This window comes from Phodopus roborovskii, unplaced genomic scaffold (genome assembly GCF_943737965.1).
Source record: "Phodopus roborovskii unplaced genomic scaffold, PHOROB, whole genome shotgun sequence".
Lineage (NCBI taxonomy): Eukaryota > Metazoa > Chordata > Mammalia > Rodentia > Cricetidae > Phodopus > Phodopus roborovskii.
The window spans coordinates 5,086,316-5,105,000 of record NW_026126645.1 but is presented as its reverse complement, the minus strand read 5'-3'; the positions used below and the strand labels follow the sequence as shown (position 1 = coordinate 5,105,000).

The window sequence follows — 18,685 nt, the reverse complement described above, 5'->3', positions numbered from 1 at the left end:
CAGGATACAACAGTAAGCACCAACAATCCCTTTACTGGGTTAAGGCAGGAAGATTCAAGGTCACCCGTGAGTTTGAGGCCAGCCCTTTAAAAAAAAAAAAAAAAAAAAAAAAAAAGAGGCTGAAGGCTGTGTGGATGAAGCTCCTTCGGCCTCTCCCATCAGATGCGACAATGGCAACCTGTAACAGCATAGCTTTCTCGGTGACTATGACGACAAACCTTGCTTCTGGACTTTTCGGCCGATGGAACTGAGAGCAGAAGGCATCTGTTGTTTATCTAGTCTATGTATTCTGTTACAGCAGCCCAAGAGGACCAGGACCATGTACTGGTTTTTGAGACTTGTAACTCCAGAGCCTTGTGCGTGCAGCTGGGCAGTATGGTCCAAGTTGGTTTCCTGTTGTGTTCCTGGCAAGAACAGCTTGTGAGGTGGGCATCACACTGAGCATTCTAACAATGTGTCTGCTTTAGGAAGAAGTTAAAACTAGATTTAAAGAAAAGCATTAGCTAATAATAAAGGCATACACACATCCAGCAAGCAATGTGCTGGTAAATGGCCAAGCACAAAAACACGTCCTCACACTGAGTTCATCCCAGCAGCAGCAAAACCAGAAAGAGGAGAGAGAAGAGAGAGAAGTCAATGAGGAACTGAATGAGGTCCACTGAGGGAGTTCTGGGCAAGCAGTGGACACAAATGTGCCCCACCCCCCTTCCCTAATTTATCTAACAACGATCTCTACACCTCAAACATGCTCAGACCCAAAAACCCAAGCATCATCCATCAACCAAGTCAGTGAAACCATGTCTGAGTCCTAGGTCCCACTGACTGTGGCCTCAAGGACTGTGGTGAAAGGCCCCTCCAGCCCAGAGCTGAGCCCACTGGAGACGTCCACCCCCTCCTTGCCCTCAGTGACAGATGTCACAGCTCCTCTCTGTCCTGATACCTGCCCTCCATACCTCCCATACAGTGAGGCCAGAGTTCTCAAACCTGGTTCAGAGAGCCCAAATCACCGGGGTTGTTTGAGTTTAAAGCACAATCTGGGTTCTTGCAATACCTCATTATGTTCCCCACATCTGCTTAAACACTCACGTCTGGCTGGGTGTTGGTGGCACACACCTTTAATCCCAGCACTCAGGAGGCAGAGGCAGGCAGGTCTCTGTGAGATTGAGGCCAGCTTGGTCTACAGAGCTAGTTCCAGGACAGCCTCCAAAGCCACAGAGAAACCCTGTCTCAAAACAACAACAACAACAAAAAGAATCCCACCTACATCTGATGCTGTGATAGAGTCTGAATGGAGGGGGGAAGCAGCAGAGCATCAGGAGCCCACCTAGCCCACTCTGCCCCATCAAGAATGCTGCCTTCCTCTAAAACCATCAGGGATACCCAGAACCTCAGCATCCCCAGGAGACCACAGAGGAGCCAGACCAACCGTGAGAATTGGAAACACAAACCTCTCAAAATAAGAAAGTGGCTCCCACTCATTCACTGAAAAATGTTCAAGCCAGGCAGTGGTAGCACATGGCTTTAATCCCAGCACTTGGGAGGCAGAAGTAGGTGGATCTCTGTGAGTTCAAGACCAGCCTGGTCTACAAGAGCTAGTTTCAGGACAGGCTCTAAAGCTATGAAGAGAAAAAAAAAAAAAAAAAAAAGTCTAATACTTATGAGGATTCCCCCCCAAAACACAAGATAAAATGTGTGGAAGAACTAGATACAGTGGTCCAGGCCTGCGATGCCAGCACTTGAGGGGCTGAGACTCCAACACAGCCTGAGCTTCATAAGCAGAACTGTTTCTAGGCTGAAGCAATGGCTCACTGATAAAGGGCACTTGCCATCCAGCTGTGCCTGGGGATCCAATGCAGTCTTCTGGCCTCCAGGGTTACCTGCATGCATACGGTGCACATATATGTACACCCAGACATGCACACAAGATAAATAAAAATATATCTTACAGTTTAAAAAACAAACAAACAAACAAACAGATCCTTTAAAATGAGTAAAACGGGCTGGAGAGATAGCTCAGCAGTTACGAGCACTGGCTGCTCTTCTGCTCTTCCAGAGGTCCTGAGTTCAATTCCCAGAAACCACATCGCAGCTCACAACTGTCTATAGCTCCAGTTACAGGGGATCTGACATCCTCACACAGATATGCATGCAATGAACACACAAAAATGAACACACAAAATGAACACATACCAATGAACACACAAAAAAAAATTTAAAAACAAACGAGCAAAACAATGAGATAGCTCAGCAGGTAAAAGCACTTGCCACCAAGCCTGCTGACCAGATAACCAGTAATGATCCCTGGACTCAATATGGTGGAGAGAGAAACTGACTTGCAAGTTGTCCTCTGACCTCTACATGTGTGCAGTGCCCCAGCCCACACAAAATAAATGTGTATTTTTTAAAAATCTTTAAACAAAACACAACACATAGAAAAATTTTATTTAAATCTTATTTCATTTGAGGCAGGGTCTTGCCATGTAGCCCAGGCTAGTCTCAAACTTGTGCCTGTTGCTTCCAAATGCTGGGATTAGAAAAGCATGCAGTTTCATGCCAAGCTAGCAATTCTATTTTTAAAGCCGCCACTGTAACTACCTCCGCCTGGAAGAAGTGCATAAGCCAGGGTTCTGGACACATGCTAGAAGCAGACTCTTTCCAATCTGGAGGACATGGTACCATTTTTATCATTTATTTATTTACAGAAAGGCTCTGGCTATGTAGGCCTGGTTGGCCTGGAATTTGCAAGGCTTCTCTGTTCCATAAGTGCCAGGCTCACAGGTGGTACTGCCACATCCAGCTTTATTTTTTTTCCAGGTTGGGGCTCTCGAGGCTTGGGTTCGCCTCAAACTCACGATGTGGCCGAGGATGACCCTGAACTCCTAATACCCTGCTACTTCACCCACAGGTGCTGGCTTGAAAGGCACACACCACCACAGTTGCCTTAAAACTTATTTTTAACTCCCAAATCAGTACAGTTGGTCCTTCGGTATCCAAGAGGGTTTGGTTTCTGAACGCCCACCTCTCCACCTGTGCCGATCTGAATGCACAGTAGCCCCACAGGCTCACGGTTGAACACTTGGTCCCCAGCAGCTGGTGGTGCTGTTTGGGGAGGTTGGGGAACATTTTTTTATAGGACATGCAGTCCTGCTGAAGGAAGTGCATCGCTGCAGGGTGGGCTTTGATGGCTTGCAACCTCTCGTGACTGGCTGCTCACACTCTCTCTTCCTGTATGGATAAAGCTAAATCTGCCAGCTCCCTGCTCCTGCTACCATGCCCTGTCGAGTCTTCCCTGACACTGTAGACCTCGGGCGCCATCTTTAAGTTGCTTTTGTTCACAGTATCTTATCTTAGCGAAGTAACTAATACAGGACCCACATGTCACACCCCCACAGGTACCATAAGCCAGGCGGTCCATAGAACATAGTGCAGTACACTCCGCCTCCTTTTTATTTGTTTTATTATCTGTGTATGTCTGTCTGTCTGTGCAGATGTTCTCCAGTACTCATGGAGGCCAGAGTGGGTGTTGGATCCTTTGGAGCTGCAGGCAGAAGCATTTGTCAGCCACCCAGTGTGGACCTGAGATTTGAACTTCACCTGATTCCCTCTGATAAAGCAGTAAGTGATCTTACTCACTGAGCCCTCTGGTTCTGCTTTATGTTTGTTTGATTTTGTTTTCTGAGACAGAGTTTCTTGCAGGCCAGTCTAGTCTTGAACTTGATATATAGCTAAGGCTCCAGATCCTTCTGAGTGAGGGGATTACAGGTGTGTGTGTGTGTGTGTGTGTGTGTGTGTGTGTGTGTGTGTGTACGCACACAAAGACCATGACTTCACACTGCCCATGCGTTCAGTATCAATTCCCTGGCATCACACACTAAGCATCTCACTTTCTTTCTATTGCTGTGATAAAACACCACAACCAAGGCAACTTATGAAAGCAAGAGTTTATTGGGCTTCCAGTTCCAGGTTAGCGTCTATGATGGTCAAGCAGAGGCAGCGAGCATCAGACAGCTGAGAGCTTACATCTGGGCAGCTGAGAACTTACATCTGGAAACTGCAAGCAGGACACAGCAAGAGCTAACTCTGGGTGGGGAAGAGTATCTGACACCTCAAAACCAGCCTCCACTGACAGACTTCCTCCTGCAAGCCACACCTCCTAATGCTCCCCAAACAGCCACCAAAAGGGGACGCCAATCACCACAGAGTTACATCCTGAGCAGATGACAAAAAAGACACTAGCCAAGCTGGTCAGTGCTCAACCCAGGAGGTGGTGGAGCATGCCTTTGATCCCCGTACTTGGGAGGCAGAGGCAGTGGATCTCTGAGGTCCAGGCCAGTTTGATCTACACTGCGAGTTCCAGCACACCCAGGGCTACACAGAGAAATCGTATCTGGAAAACAACACCACCACAAGACAATGACCAGGGCTGGAGGGCATAGTACATGCTCAGTATGACAGAGGGCCCTGGGTTAGTCACCAACTCCTATGAAGTACCAGGAAAAAAAAAAAAAAATCAAAACCAAAAAAGCACATTTTCAAGGAAAGCCAATAGGTAGTAGCTCTGGCATGGAACTAGATGGGAAATGACAAAGGCTAACCCTGCAGAAAAAGGGCCATCTCAGCGTGCAGACAGCAGATGGAGGAAGTGAAGCTTGCTCTAGGCAGCAGGCAGGATGAAGTCGGCTCACAGGACCCCGGAGGACAGTAGTGAAGCGAAGGCCACTAGGCGAACACACCCCTTAGGCTACGTGACCAGGAAGAACATGGGAGAAAAGTGCTTCTCTTTCTGCGCTCCAGTTTCACTCTCAGGGACTTCCCCAAAAGAAAAGAATAGGGGGCAGGTGCAATACAGATAGACAGACAGGCAGGCAGACAGACATCTACTGTAACACGGCATAGGAAAGAGCCTACAATCATCTATTAACCACATGATCCCTCTGACACAACTCTTGACAACGTTGCCTTTTCCAGGACTGCCATGACCATCTGTCACACTGCTTGCTATGTGGTCTTCACTCTCCACACTTTAGACTAGCCACATCACAGCCTACACAACAGGCATTTCTCACACACACACACACACACACACACACACACACACCTCCCGCTAGTACCCCTCCCTCCAGCACCCTGTTACTGCAAACCACACTTCCTGAGCCATGGGTGAAGAGACCTAGGTTTGAGTTCAAGCCAGGTTTTCTGATTAGGTCCTTGGACAAGGCCACATTGCATACACAGCCAAATTCTGAGACTACACAGAGGTTGTGGGCAAAGGATTTGAGAGGAAAGTTAGAGTATCTTCAAGTCCTGCCTTGGCCAGTATTAGCAATTTATATACACTATACCACTCCTAGTGGAAAGTCCTCAAAACAAAGGAGCTTGTGCACAGGAGAATTCTGGGAACTTAGCAGGACAATGCTCTAAGGGCCACCAGCGCCATCAGCACTAACCCACACTTGTCCCAAGCCCATCACTTGAAGCTTGGAAATCTCAGTCTCTCCTCCCCATCCTTCCCTTGGTGATGCTGGAACAAAAATCCAAGCCCCACAAAGCATCCAGTTCATCATATAAATGTGTAGGACCACAATGGGTATGGTGACACATGCCTGTAATCCCAATAATTGGGAAGTAGAGCCATGCCTGGACACAGAGGAAATTCAAAGCCATTCTGGGCTACAGAAATAGTACAGGACCTGAGGATTCAACCCTAAGTTCCATGTCTACGTTCTGCCAGTCAGTCACACAGTGGGAGGACCCTTCCTGGACGCCTAGCAACCAGTTATCTACGATTTCAAGAACTATTTCTTCCGGGGCTGGGATATGGCTCAGTTGGTAAAGTGCCTGCCTAAGATGCAGGAGCCCTGTGCTGGATGGCAGCATCTCATAAAAGCAAGCATGGTACCTAGGCCCGAGGTTCCAAGTGGAGGCAAGAGGTGAAAAGTTCAGGATTATCTTGATATGAGCTTGCTCTACCTGAGACTCTGCCAAGCCCATCTCATAAACAAACAAAGCTGGAAGAATTCTGAGTGGGACGTGGTGGCACATGCCTTTGATTCCAACACTTAGGAGGCAGGTGGATCTTGAGGCCAGTTCCAGGACAGCCAGAGAGCTACACTGAGAAACCCAGCCTGGGGGATGGAGGGAAGAATTTTGAATGTTTTCACCATACACAATGATAAATGCCCAAGTAGACACTTATTGATTTGAACATTATATAAAGCATACAAGTACATACATTTTATGTTAAGGCTACCTCTGCTTTTGTAGTAGTCATTCGACCTTATACAAGACATCTCATGATCTCTCAAGTTACCACTTCCATATCTGCGAATAGAGGTATGGCATGAACAGTGGTAATGACACAGAGGCTAGCCCAGTGCTGTCCTTGAGCGAGCCTGGAAGCAACACTCAGAGGCCTGGAGGTGGGGAAGGGGAGAGAAAGAGGCCCAAGAGCAAATGCTGGAGCCTGACTGCAGGACACTCCCTGCCTTAATCAGCCCTGAAGATTTACAGGATTTCTTAGTCCAGGGATTCTTAGAACCAATCCAATGTGACAATCTCCATGACAAATGATCAAACGTATTGCCGATACACACAAGCCTATTTCAAGTGCCCATGTGTGAAGCCTAAGAGACATAACTGTATATAATTATTCTTAGCTAACCCTCTTGCCCTCACTTACGGATGGGGAAGCTGGGCTGGGAAAGAGGTGATGAGTCTGGGCATGCACAGGTCCACAGCAGCTAGAGGATGCAGATGGGGAGGGGGTCTCCCAACACTAACATAAGGCTCCCTTCCACTTCTCAGCCCGTTTCCCTTTATCTCACTTCCTTCTTACACGCCTCAGTCTCAACATTACCTGCTGTAATATCAAACACCTGTTGATATTTAGTAACTCAATTCCTAACAGTCACTAAACTTCCAGAGGACCCAGGTTCAGTTCCCAGCACCCATAGCAGGCGGCTCACAACCACCTGTAACTCCAGCTCCAGGGAACCAGATACCTTCTTCTGGCCTCCAAGGATATACATGGCAGAGACAAAGAAATAAAACTTAATATTTAATACGACACATGAGGTGGTGACACATGCCTTTGATCCCAGGTGAAATCTCTTGAGTTTGAGGCCAGCCTAAGTCTACATAGCAAGTTCCAGGCCAGCCAGAGTTACATAGTAAGACTGTCTCAAAAAATAAAATATCAGGTTTATGCCCTCAAACAAAACTGTAAGCGCCTGAGGCAGTTAAGTGCTCATCACCCACTGGCTGCTGTCAGGGTCACAGGTGAGTCTCACAAGGCCACAGTGTCAGCCTAAGGTACCAACAGTGAGCTGACCTGACCTCTGGAACAGACCCTGCTCAGTTCCTCCGTTCCCAGCAAGCCCTTGACCCTAAGGTTGGTTTAGCCTTGTGAAAGCTGGGTTTAGAAGGCACAGATCCAAGGCAAACTGGACACTGCTAGGATCTCCCACTCAGACCTTCCTGTTCTCTCGCCCATGTATTCTCTCTGTATTATGATATAATACATATTATGATAAAAAAAACTGGTATCAACTTTTACCTACCCAAAAATGGCACTCACATGGCCCACTCTCATAAAAGCTGTTCACATCATTAAGGACAAATAGGCAACTCAGTCATTCAACAATTCAGTCATTCAACAAACACCTATGGAGCCACACCACGTGACAGGGACAATGGAACATCGCTGCAGTACTCACAATCAAGCAAGGGTATCATTTCCCTCCGAGAATAAAAAACTGAGCAGGCAGAGTAAGAACAACCAACCGGGCCTGCACAATGCCACCTACACCACCAAGTGCCCAAGGCTTGGGACATGCTTCACAGGCCAGCAAGTAAGGGAACCCTGAGGGCTTGCCAACAACAGTCCCAGGGACTGCCAAGAAGGATCAGCCTGCCACTGGTCTTCTTGTCATTCCAGAAGCCTGGGATGCTGGTCCTCCTGCAGAAGGGCCTGCCCCAGTGCTGAGACACAGGTCCTGCTGGTGGAGGCTAAGATGCCACCGATTCTTCCAGCCTACCGGGCATCTTTCTAAAACCACGCAGCGGTTCCCTCAGGCCCAAGAACTATCATATCAACAACCTGACCCAAAACACAAACTTCTACCAAACTCTCTCAGTCACTATGGCTGGACCTGCAGAGGGACTGCTAAGCTTCAATTTTCTCATCTATAGAATAACCAACCCAGCAGAACTCAACTGGCAGGAGCTTTTGAGTAGGATGGGCCTAGAAGCCAGCCCACTGCTAACTGCCAGTGCCTTGCTGAGGCCCAAGTGAGTTACCACAGTTACCACTCTCTCTGAGCTTTGGTTTCTCTATCTGCAACAAGAGGAAACGGATCTAGGGCTGGGGTTGGCAGAATTAGAGATTAAGATTGTGGGCACCCCCTGACAGCAAGAAAGGGACACTTGTGACTAATGGGAGCTCCAGGAGTGGATACACAATCAACCATGCAGTTTCCTGGCAACCTCCAATCCTCCAATTCCAGGACCACCAGCACATACCTCCAGCCCAGAGCTGTCACCTCGAATCACTGGGCAGCCAGAAACAACCACTGACAGATGTGCACAAGAAAGTGCTTCTGCCTAAATGAGACTTCACCACAGGGACTTTCTGCAGGATGAACACTGAGAAAGCTCACAGCAGAGATCCTCAACAGTGGCCAGAGATGGTCAGCATGGAAAGGCGCTCTCAGCACAAGCCCTGCGAACTGAGTTCCATCCCTGGAATTCATGTAAAGGTGGATGGAGTTGTCTCTGATCCTCTCCCCCCTCTCTCTCTCTCCAGAAGCTGGTGTGATGGCACACACCTTTAATCCTAGTATTTGGGAAATGGAGACAGGAGGATCAGGAGCTCAAAGGCTTTACTCTGTCTCCTAAGCAACATGCACCCTGAACCCAGGTGAGGTCACCAGCCAGGTAAAAGAAGTGCAGAGAACCAATAAAAACAACCCACATGGCACAGGGAGGAATTCTAGAGTGGCTCCATCAGAGGCCAAACTGCTAGGGTCAAATTCTGCACCAGAGGGTGGGGCACATTCACTCCTCCTGGGGGTCTCTGAGCACAAACTACAACACAGGAAACTGCACGTGTAAAATCAGAGATGGCCCAACAAAATCAAAGCCTCGAGCAACAAAACCCTGAGCAATGGCACATGAGCCAGCTAGACCTCTCCATCCACCATTCACAACCACCAGGAAACTCGGCTTAGTGCTAACTGGAAACTGCTTAAAGTCATGTGCTGGTACAGGCAAAAGTGTCTTTCATAACTTGACCACAGTCACACACACACACCACGTTAACATTTTGGCCTAGACCCACACACACCACTGTGCTCTCTAGGATGAGTGTCTGCTGAGAACCTAGCTATGAGGCATGGGTTGTATTTTAAGGTAAAGATGACTTCACTGGCAAGTATAATCCCATAATATTTTTTATATGCACGACCACTGCAATAATGGCCAATCTGATGATGGTTTTGGAGAAGGGGCCTGATGAGTTCAGCATAAGAGAAAGCTTCAGGAAGCAGTTTAAGCAGAAGTTCAGGGTCAGGGTCAGGGGGAACAGCTGCCAGCAATCCACATCGTGGTAAGAAGAACTCAGAGGCCATAAGCACTGGGCTGGAGCTCTCACCAGGCTGGGGTTTAACTGAGTAGGTTCCTGAGCCTGTCCAGCTTTGGGCTTGGGACTCCAACTACAGCAGTCCCCAGGCTCATAAGGGCTATTAGCTGGGACATCACATGAGCAGCCAGCCACCAACTACCCATGGTAATAAAAATAACCATGTAACAACAGCCAATACGCCTCTCACACTTTAACCATGCCAGGCACTGCCTACACTTTCCATACACACTCAGGCAATCCCCACCATAACCCCTGCATGGCAAGGCCATGGACGGTAACCACTTGGCCTTAGGCCACTACTTTTAGGACCAAACATGATTAGAGGACTAAATTAACCACAGGGAAGTTAGAGATGTGAGAAGCAGTGTGGACCCAGTGGGAAGCACAGAAAAGGGAAGGCAAGGAGGCCCGCCTGGGTTACAGTGTGGCGGTTGTCACAGGTTCCGGTCACGGGCTCTGGCACTTATCTCTAGTTCACCCAGAATCTCAGACATGCCACTTTTCCAGCCTCCCCCACCCAAGCTTAAGACTCAGGTGGATGCACCTAACAGGTTTATCTCGTGATGCAGCAGATGTCCACGAAATGAAGGACATGATGAAAATGGCTAGAGGGGGAGCTGGAGAGCCGGCTCAGGAGCTGAGAGCAGTAGGCTCTCTTGCAGAGGACCCAGGTTGGGTTCCCAGCACCTACATGATGGCTCAAAACCACCCACAACTCCAGTTTCAGGAGATCTGACACACTCTTCTGACCTCCACAGGTGCCAGGCATGCATGTGGTGTGCAAACACACATGTAGGCAAAAGCCTCACACACATAAAAAATAAATCTTAAAAAGAAAGATGACAAGAGGCAGCTGGGCCTTGAGTCAGGACAGCATAGGAAGGAAGGCCTTGGTTTCTTCATCCTTATCATGACAGTCCTGTGGGCCTGTCTCGTAGCATGGAATGGAATATCAAAACAGCCAATTGAAGCAGGTCCTGTCACTCTTATAGTCACTGCAGAGTCTCCCACACTGTAGAATCCCGCAGAGGATGGAGGGGGCAGGGTGTCTCAAGCACTTTTATGTGCCTAGAACCTAGAGTACACTGAGCGAAACAAGTGCCACCAGCAGCTCCAAGATGTCAGGCTGATCTCTGGGCTACCCAGCTGAAATGCCCATTCAGTTGTCAACTGTCAATCCCATTATCTAGAATTTAAACTGTTCAGAAACAGTTGTGATTGTGTCAATGACAAATCACTCAATCAGAAGGCCATAGGGCAATTCCTGGGGGGCAGAGATGGCAACTCTCTCTGGCTCACTGTGCCTTCTCTCCCTTCCTCCAGCACACCTTCCTTCCAGACCACAGCCCCAGTACCTCTCAGGTGGTGCCTACCAATGATGCATCCCTCTTCCCTCCCTCCTCCATCTCCAGGACCTCTCTATTCTATAGCACAGCTAGAGAATTCATGCTAAAATACCACTGCTCCATCAGCCTGCTCAAATATCAACCTGCCCTCTGAGAAATGTCACTGGCTCCTCGATGTCCAGACCAAACACAAACTCCTGAGCTTAGCAACTTGAGCATCTGGCAGCAAATACTTTTGTTCACTCTCTACCCAGTGGTCCTCAAACCCAAGGGGCTTGACACCACGCTGACCTTGGACTTAGTACATCCGACTCAGGCTGATGGTACCCCACCCAAACCTCCCCTTCCTCTTTGGCTGGGCGAGGTCTTCCTGGGCTCCTGGCCCAGCTCCCCAAGCCGGCTGAGGACTGGAGTGTGTACAGTGTTTCCTGGAGGAGGTGGTGTAACATGCTACTACAGCCCACACATGGCCCTTCAGATTCCTTCTCTTATACATTCCCTTCTCAGCTATACTAAACTTTTTTTAACTTATTTATTTCTATTGTATGTTACATCAGTGTTTTGCCATGAGTGTCAGGTCCCCTGAAACTGGTGTTACAGGCAGGTGTGAACTGCCATGTGGGTGCTGGGAATTGAACCCAGGTCCTCTGGAAGAGCAGTCAGGGCTCTTAACCTGAGTCATCTCTCCAGCCCCTGTACTAAGTTTCTTGAACACACCATGCCTCCTCTCCAGTAGAGGACACGGACACTTGGGTATGCAAAACACGTCAGAGAGTAGCCATAGCTGCAATTTACTATGCAGGAAGTGTATTAAAAGTACCGTTTCTGGGCCAGAGAAAGGTCCCCACTGTCAATCCTGAAGGTCTAAGTTCGATCCCCAGAACCTAATGGTGGAAGAAGAGAACCAACTCCCTAGAGTTACCCTCTGACACACACACAAACACACACCCCACATACACACACTCACACCACAAATACACACACACACACACACACACACACACACACACACACGAGATAAATTTATTTCCTTTTCCTGGTGCCCCTATAAAATGCTCTCCTCACATTGCACATCAAGGATCTGAGGGGAAGGAAGAAGTCCTCACGGAGGTCACACACTGAAAGGCCATCAGGACTCCCTCCAGGTACGCCCCACGCTGAAGGCAGCAAAGGAGAGGCAGCCACCTCTCAGCTCTCACTTTTGGCTTACTCAGCGCCAGGAAATACCTTCAGAACACCAGGCAGACAGTGCAAGGTACAAGAGATAAGGCCTTGCAGGCTCAAGAGCTCTGGATTTCTGTCCCTTGTCCTTTCTCAGGGGACTCCACCCATGAACACAACACATCCAAATCTGTTTCTTTCTCTCTTTTTTTGGGGGGGAGGGGCAGTGGTTTTGAGACAGCGTCTATCTATCTCTAACCAGCCTAGAGCCCCGCTATGCTGACTTCTTATACTCTGATGTCTGTGGTCCAAGCTGAACGTTCCTCACCAAGCTTTTACAAGGCCAAATCAACAACCTCTGGCAGAGTTCATGGCATAGGGCAAGAGCCCCATCAATATCCCCACCTCCTTAAGCTGAAACACTAGTCTATGAATGCCTAAAATGGCATTACACCAGCTGCTCCCAAAGCCATGAACGTGCAGTGGCCACTTCCAGGCTTCCATGCCCCACCCCCACCAGAGGATCTGCTCCAAGCCCCTTATACCTGCAGGGCTTATGGGTCAATACTTAAACCCACTGTCTAACATGGTGAAACAGGCTACAAACACACACACTTCACTGCATGGCAGGCACTAGGCCAAGCACACTTGAAAAGCCTGGAGAGTAGAAGCTAGCTCAAGCAGCAACGTCCCCTTACATCATCAAAACACAGCTCAGGCTTACGTGTGTGTGCAGCTACCTTAAACACTTTCTCCCTTAATGTTAGAAGAGAAACGGGCTGGCTCTCTCACCATATGGCCCAGGATAGACCTGAACTTCTTGAGTAGCTGGAGTTACAGGTGTGTGACACTATGCCCGACTTTCCCAGCTATATCTCCCAGTTCTAGGTCCCTCACCAGTGGAAGGCGGAAGGCCCAAATCCGCGGCTGCCTTCCTCACCTCTGCCTCCTGGCACATCCAACCACAAGAAACAAACACAGAGGCAATGGTCTGTAGCGTCAGACAGGCAAGATGCCTTGTAATGGCTGACCAGAACTCTGGCAGGCAAGGTTCTGAAATGTCAAGACCCTTGCGCGCCATGCCACCACCATCACCTGTCCTCCTTCCGCCTCCACAGGATGGAACAGTATAACAAGTTATAAGTAGGAAGACCTACCTTCACAGGCGTGGTCTGTCATTTCCTTACTCTTCAACTAGTGATCACCAGCTACTGTTTTTGTTTTTCAAGACAAGAGTTTCTCTGTGTAGCCCTAGCTATCCTAGAATTCATTCAGATCTGCCTGTCTCTGCCTCCCAAGTGCTGGGATTAAAGAGCTCACACATGGGCTCTCTGAGTTGACTTACGCATTTTTTTAAAGTTATAGTGTTTGTTTATTTATTACTGGGGGGAAGAGACTATTCGAGTATGAAGGTTAGAGGAAGACATGGAGGAATTGGCTCTCTCCTATAGATGGGCTCCAGAAATTGAACTCTGCTCCTCAGGCCTGGCAGCAGTCACCTTTACTTACTGAGCCATCTCTCTGGCATCTGAATTATCTAGCTTATTCACAGAAGAAGACCACCAAGACACATCAATACCTACTGCATGATGTCCCCTTTGAACAGGAGGAGCCTCTCCTACCAACTTCTGTTGGCAATGCCACCTGAGTTGGAGTGGCAGCTCCTGAGGGGCCTCCTTGGCCTTTCCCTACTACTACAGTGCCACCATCAAGCAACAGCGTCTTAACGCTCACAATAATAACCTTAAATTAGAAGCCAGAGCTCTGGTAGGACAGTGCTTTGAAATTGTGAAACACTTAGGGACAGTGGTTAAGATTGCCTGCTAAGGGAATGCAAGTAAACCCCATTTGCCTAAGCATCCTTAACAGGGACAGTGAACCTGACTCCCAAAAATAAGAATCTCAGGCCCCTTTCCCTCAGTAGGAAAACTGGAGCTAACTGTTTGCTCTACAACCAAGCCCAATGAAAAGAAAACCATAGTGTCCTCCATTACCTATGATACAGACCCACTCTGCCAACTGCTTGATCCAACTACCCATACCAGAGCATCCGATCATTCAAACACGGTATAGATTTGACAATAGGCAGTCAGAAATTACTGAGAGGCCTGGGGGGGGGACGACATGGAGGACAAGTCGGTGAGTGAATGAACACCAAACCCCAAGTGGCTAAAGCTTTTAGACATTCTAAGCAATCTCCTGTTTCTTTTTTGAAACTTGGGGTCTCGCTCTGTTACCCAAGCTGGCCTTGAATGCCTTAAACACCAGATTACAGGTGCCAGCCTTCCACACCGCATCTTTCAGTCTTAGGTACTGCTCGAGATCCCAGATGGAGACCGAAAACACCACACCAAAACCTCAGTCCCCAAAAAGCTCAGAATCAGGTCCACGCAAACCATACTACTGTCTTAAGATGACATTTCCGGTTACTGGGAAGATCCACACTCAGTCTGCAGGAATAAGCACTCTGCCCTCCCTTGCCATGCTTGAGCATCCCGTCATTAGGTTTCTTAAACAGTGTCATTAAACCAGACATACAACAGCATACACGGAAGATCACTGGAGCCCGTCAGTCATGTTTCCACTGACCAAGAGTGGTCTATACAGACCGAGCAACACTCTGAGTGAGGTACAAGGAGTGCCCCAGCCTATTCACCTGTCAGAAGATGACGACAGCAGAAGCACAGGACTCCAGCCACTCCACTCCACTCCACCATCTCTGGCTTTGGCTTAGAAAACTTCACCTCAACCAAAATTGTCCCTGATGAGTCCTTCCCCATGCAGACCCCCAGGCCAGTTTGCAAAGAGCAATAGTATGACAAACAATCTTGCCCACCAGTTTATTAGTCAACCAGAATTAGGAACCCTAATTCAGTTGCTACACCCTTGATTAAACAAGGAACGGGGCTCCTCAAAACCATCTAGAGCTCAAAGTCCTCTCCCAAACGTCTATCATCAGGCAGGAGAGAAACCGACCTCAAGGCTAGGATGCATGCAGCACGTGGATGGCCTTAGCTCTGTTCACTTTACAAGCTTCCTTGACCATGTGAGGCCCTCCCATCTAGGTGTGGGGCCTGCTCTGTACAAGGTGTCCAAGGGGATGGGGGGAAGGGTTATGGGGGGAAGCACCCCTAAGGCTCCTCGAATAATTTGCTCACACAGAGCTTCTGACTTCATTACCAAAACCCACAGCAGAGTTCAACTCTCAGCCTGCAAGTTTAGCTCACCTGATCGGAGGCCCCTCCATAATCAGCAGTTCCGACCCTGACAAGCTGACAGTTCAGAGGGAAAGGGAGGCTGCGCCTGCTAGGGTGCATCGTGTTCAGGCCATATGTTGGCCTCTGAGCTTGGTGTCCCGCAGCCCCAGTGCTGTAGCCTCACAAGAGCGATTGTGCGTTCATCCCTGTCCACTCGGCTTACTCACCGTCAGCACTCCGCTCCTCACTCAGGCAGGGCGCCCCGCAAGACGCCCTGTGCTGGCTGCACCGAGGCGGCGGCCACGGGAAATGCCCTGCTCTGCCTTCCGGGCACACAGATGCCGCCCTTCTCTCCTCTCTCTCTCTCTCTCTCTCTCTCTCACTCTCTCTCTCTCACCGAAGCAGCCTCCCAAGAGGGGCAAGTCTCAAGTATAGGAAAGCACAGTACCCGGACCACCCCCACCCCGGCTGGGGCTCTCCCCCGCTTGCCAGAAACTGCCAAGAAGGAGCGTACTAGGAATAGGGGAGGGGACACCTGGATCGGCAGCTGGACACCAAGCAAGCAGGGTCTAGATGGGAGGGTGAGGGTGAGAACAGCGGACTGACGCAGACTAAGTCGTGAGAAGTCTGGGGGAAGGGGATCGCTAGGGCCAGGGTCAAGGAGGTGCAGGTGAGGGGCACAGCAGGAGTAGAGTCCAGACTTGAGGACCACGGAGAGAAGATCAGGGATGAAGGAAACAAACGTAGGCTAAGGCCACTAGAAAGGGGTTGTCGGGGTCCAGCCATGGAGAGAAGAGTTTGGGGGAGGGGGCCTAGCATAGGTCGCAGCAGCGAGAAGCACCATCCTAGCCTGGGCCCTGGGACCGAGGTAAGGGGAGCCTAGCTCAGGTCATGGGATGCAGGCCTGAGAGAGGGGTGCCTGGCCCGGCCTCTAGGGGAAGGAAGGTCTAGCCTGGGATCCTCGAGACTAGCCTGGACATGCCGGGGAAAGAACCGGGCTCCACATGGAGCCCAGGGCGGGGTCACGCACCACCCGAGCCTCCCGCCGACCCCTCGGGACCTGAGGGGTGGCGTCTGCCCAGGGTCCCGGACCCCGCCCCTCCCCCACCCTGGGTCCCCACCCTCTTCGAGCCGGCGGGTCCGCTCGGTAGGGGACCTGAGCTCCCGCGTGGGGTCCCGGGATGGGGCCGCGGGGGAGGGGGATCCCTTTACCATGGTGGCGGCGGCGGCGACGGTCCCTGTCCCGGCGTCTGTAGCTCTCCCCCCCGCAGCAGGGCCCGGCGCTTCCACTTCCCCGGGTGCCCAAGAGTGAACATCCGGGTCAGCACCCCCCTCCCCCCCTGCGCCGGGCCGCCGCCACCTTCCTTCCCCGCCCCGGCCAGCCCGGCCCGCCCCCCACGCCGCCAGCTCGCGACCAATGAGCGAGCGGGGCCGCGGCGATCGCCAAGTATGGAGCTCTGCGCGGGGGGCGGGGACAGGGGTGGGCCCTGTGGTCGAGTGGGCGTGCCCTGTTGTGGGAGGGCGGGGCCTACGCGGGCCAGGCGCGTCGGTTCTGTTAGCCCTGGGCTCCGCCATACCGGAGGGATCAAGGCAGCCGTCGCACCCTCCTGCTGCCAGCTTCGCCAGCTAGCATCTGGAGGACACGGGGTACCTGAGGGTTCATTGATCCCCTGGGCGGAGGATGCGGAAGGCCCTAAACTGGGAGGGGACCGGCACTTCGCGCCCCACCCGGACCCGGAACTAGTGCGCCGGAATGGGGCCCGGCCCCTAGAGAGCGAGCGGAACCTGCACTGGGACGCCGGCGCTACCGCCCCTGTGGCTGAACACCTGCTATCATGACCAGGCAGGAAGCCTTTAGGTACCAAAAGACGACAGGTGGATAAGCCATACGGATACCTGACCTCACTGCCTGGCTATCAGACAGGGTAGTTGTGAGGAAGACGCGGGTAAAAAGATTAGAACATTGGTTCAATAAATGCTGGCTGTTATGTATACTTTTCTACATTATCTGCAAAGACTCAGCCTGTTTGCCTAATGAGGCTCTTCCTAGCTCCATCTAGTGACTCAGGGATCCCTCTTTATTTTCAGAACTTGAGATTGAACCCAGAGCCTCATACATACTAGGCTAATGCTCTTAACACTGAACTGAAGGCCCCAGCCCTAGAAATTCGCTTTTCAAAATGTTTTGATGAGTTAATCTAGAATGCAAGAGACCAAAAATGCAAGTCTTGCTCTTAATACCTACCTACCAGACTTGCTTACCCTCAATTTAAAATCAAATCGGGTCGTGAGAGGTGTGATCAGTAAACTTCGTCTCTGACAGACTGTGCCCTAGGCCTCTGGGCTCATAGGCAAGTGAGAGCTTTCAGGAACAGGTAAGTCTCTCAAGAATGGCGTAGACCAGTATTACAGGAATTCAGAGAAGGGAGTGGCACTTAGAAAGTCATTACTCCATAAATATTTATTGTGTGGCTATTAGCCAAGCATTATGCAGACTGTGGAGATTACAGCTATGGGCAAAATAGCCCTTGCTAGCCTAGAGCTTGTAGGTGAGATTTTGCTTCTGGATTTGGAGCCTCCTGCATGCTGGATATGTACCCCTGCCAAGGGTCCAAGGTGGGATTGGAACAGGTAGCAAGGGCAGAGACCCCCCCCATGTATCCATAGACTGCAAGGGGGCCACTGTGGCCATCCCAAATTGTGTTAGCAGAGAGCTACAAGAATAGCAACAAACTATGACTACAAAAAGACTGTGAGCCTAATGTGTGCTAGTCTGTAGGGTGAATAGGGACTCAGGAAGCTATTTGTATGCCCCAGGCATTACTTATCTAAAAACCAGTGTGTGGGGAGAAGTCTCGTTTAGTACAGTGTGCTGAGAAACCTGAGTTTGTTTCCCAAAACCCATGTAGAAGAGTAGGGTACTGGAAAGGCTGAGACAGCTTGATTTCTGGGACTTCCTGGGTCAGCTAATCTAGTTCCAGGCCAATGGAACATCAGCGTGGGCAATGTCAGAGGAACGATACCTGAGGTTATCCTCTGTTTTCTACATATGCACTCCTGCATGCAAACGTGACACAGATACATACACAGAAGAAACTTTTAAAGGGAGATGGAACTTGGGGTACAGTGCATACTGTCCAAGCATGGGGACCTTTCAGATCTATAGCACCCATGTAAAAGCCCGGTACAGAGTGCATATCTGTAACGGTAGTGCTGTGTGAAGCAGGAGGATCTCTGGGACTTGGTGCCTAGCCAGCCCAGCCAAATGGCAAACGCCAGATCCAGTGAGAGGGCCTGGTGTGGTGGCACGTACCTTTAATCCCAGCACTCTGGAGCCAGGG

General features: G+C 50.2%; 1 protein-coding gene across 3 annotated transcripts in view; it reads right to left on the bottom strand.

The window, feature by feature from the left end:
* The window catches only part of Capzb (capping actin protein of muscle Z-line subunit beta), a 99,440-nt gene extending 82,592 nt beyond the window's left edge, over positions 1–16,848 (bottom strand). The window contains exon 1 of one of the 3 annotated variants that reach the window (XM_051173465.1): positions 16,557–16,848. In XM_051173465.1, the coding sequence (XP_051029422.1) occupies positions 16,557–16,559 (3 nt within the window). In that variant the 5' untranslated portion in view covers positions 16,560–16,848. Of the gene's footprint in view, positions 1–15,374; positions 15,519–16,556 lie in introns of those variants that run through there. The other 2 variants (XM_051173463.1, XM_051173464.1) reach the window with 2 other exon arrangements.
* Positions 16,849–18,685: the final 1,837 nt, after the last annotated feature.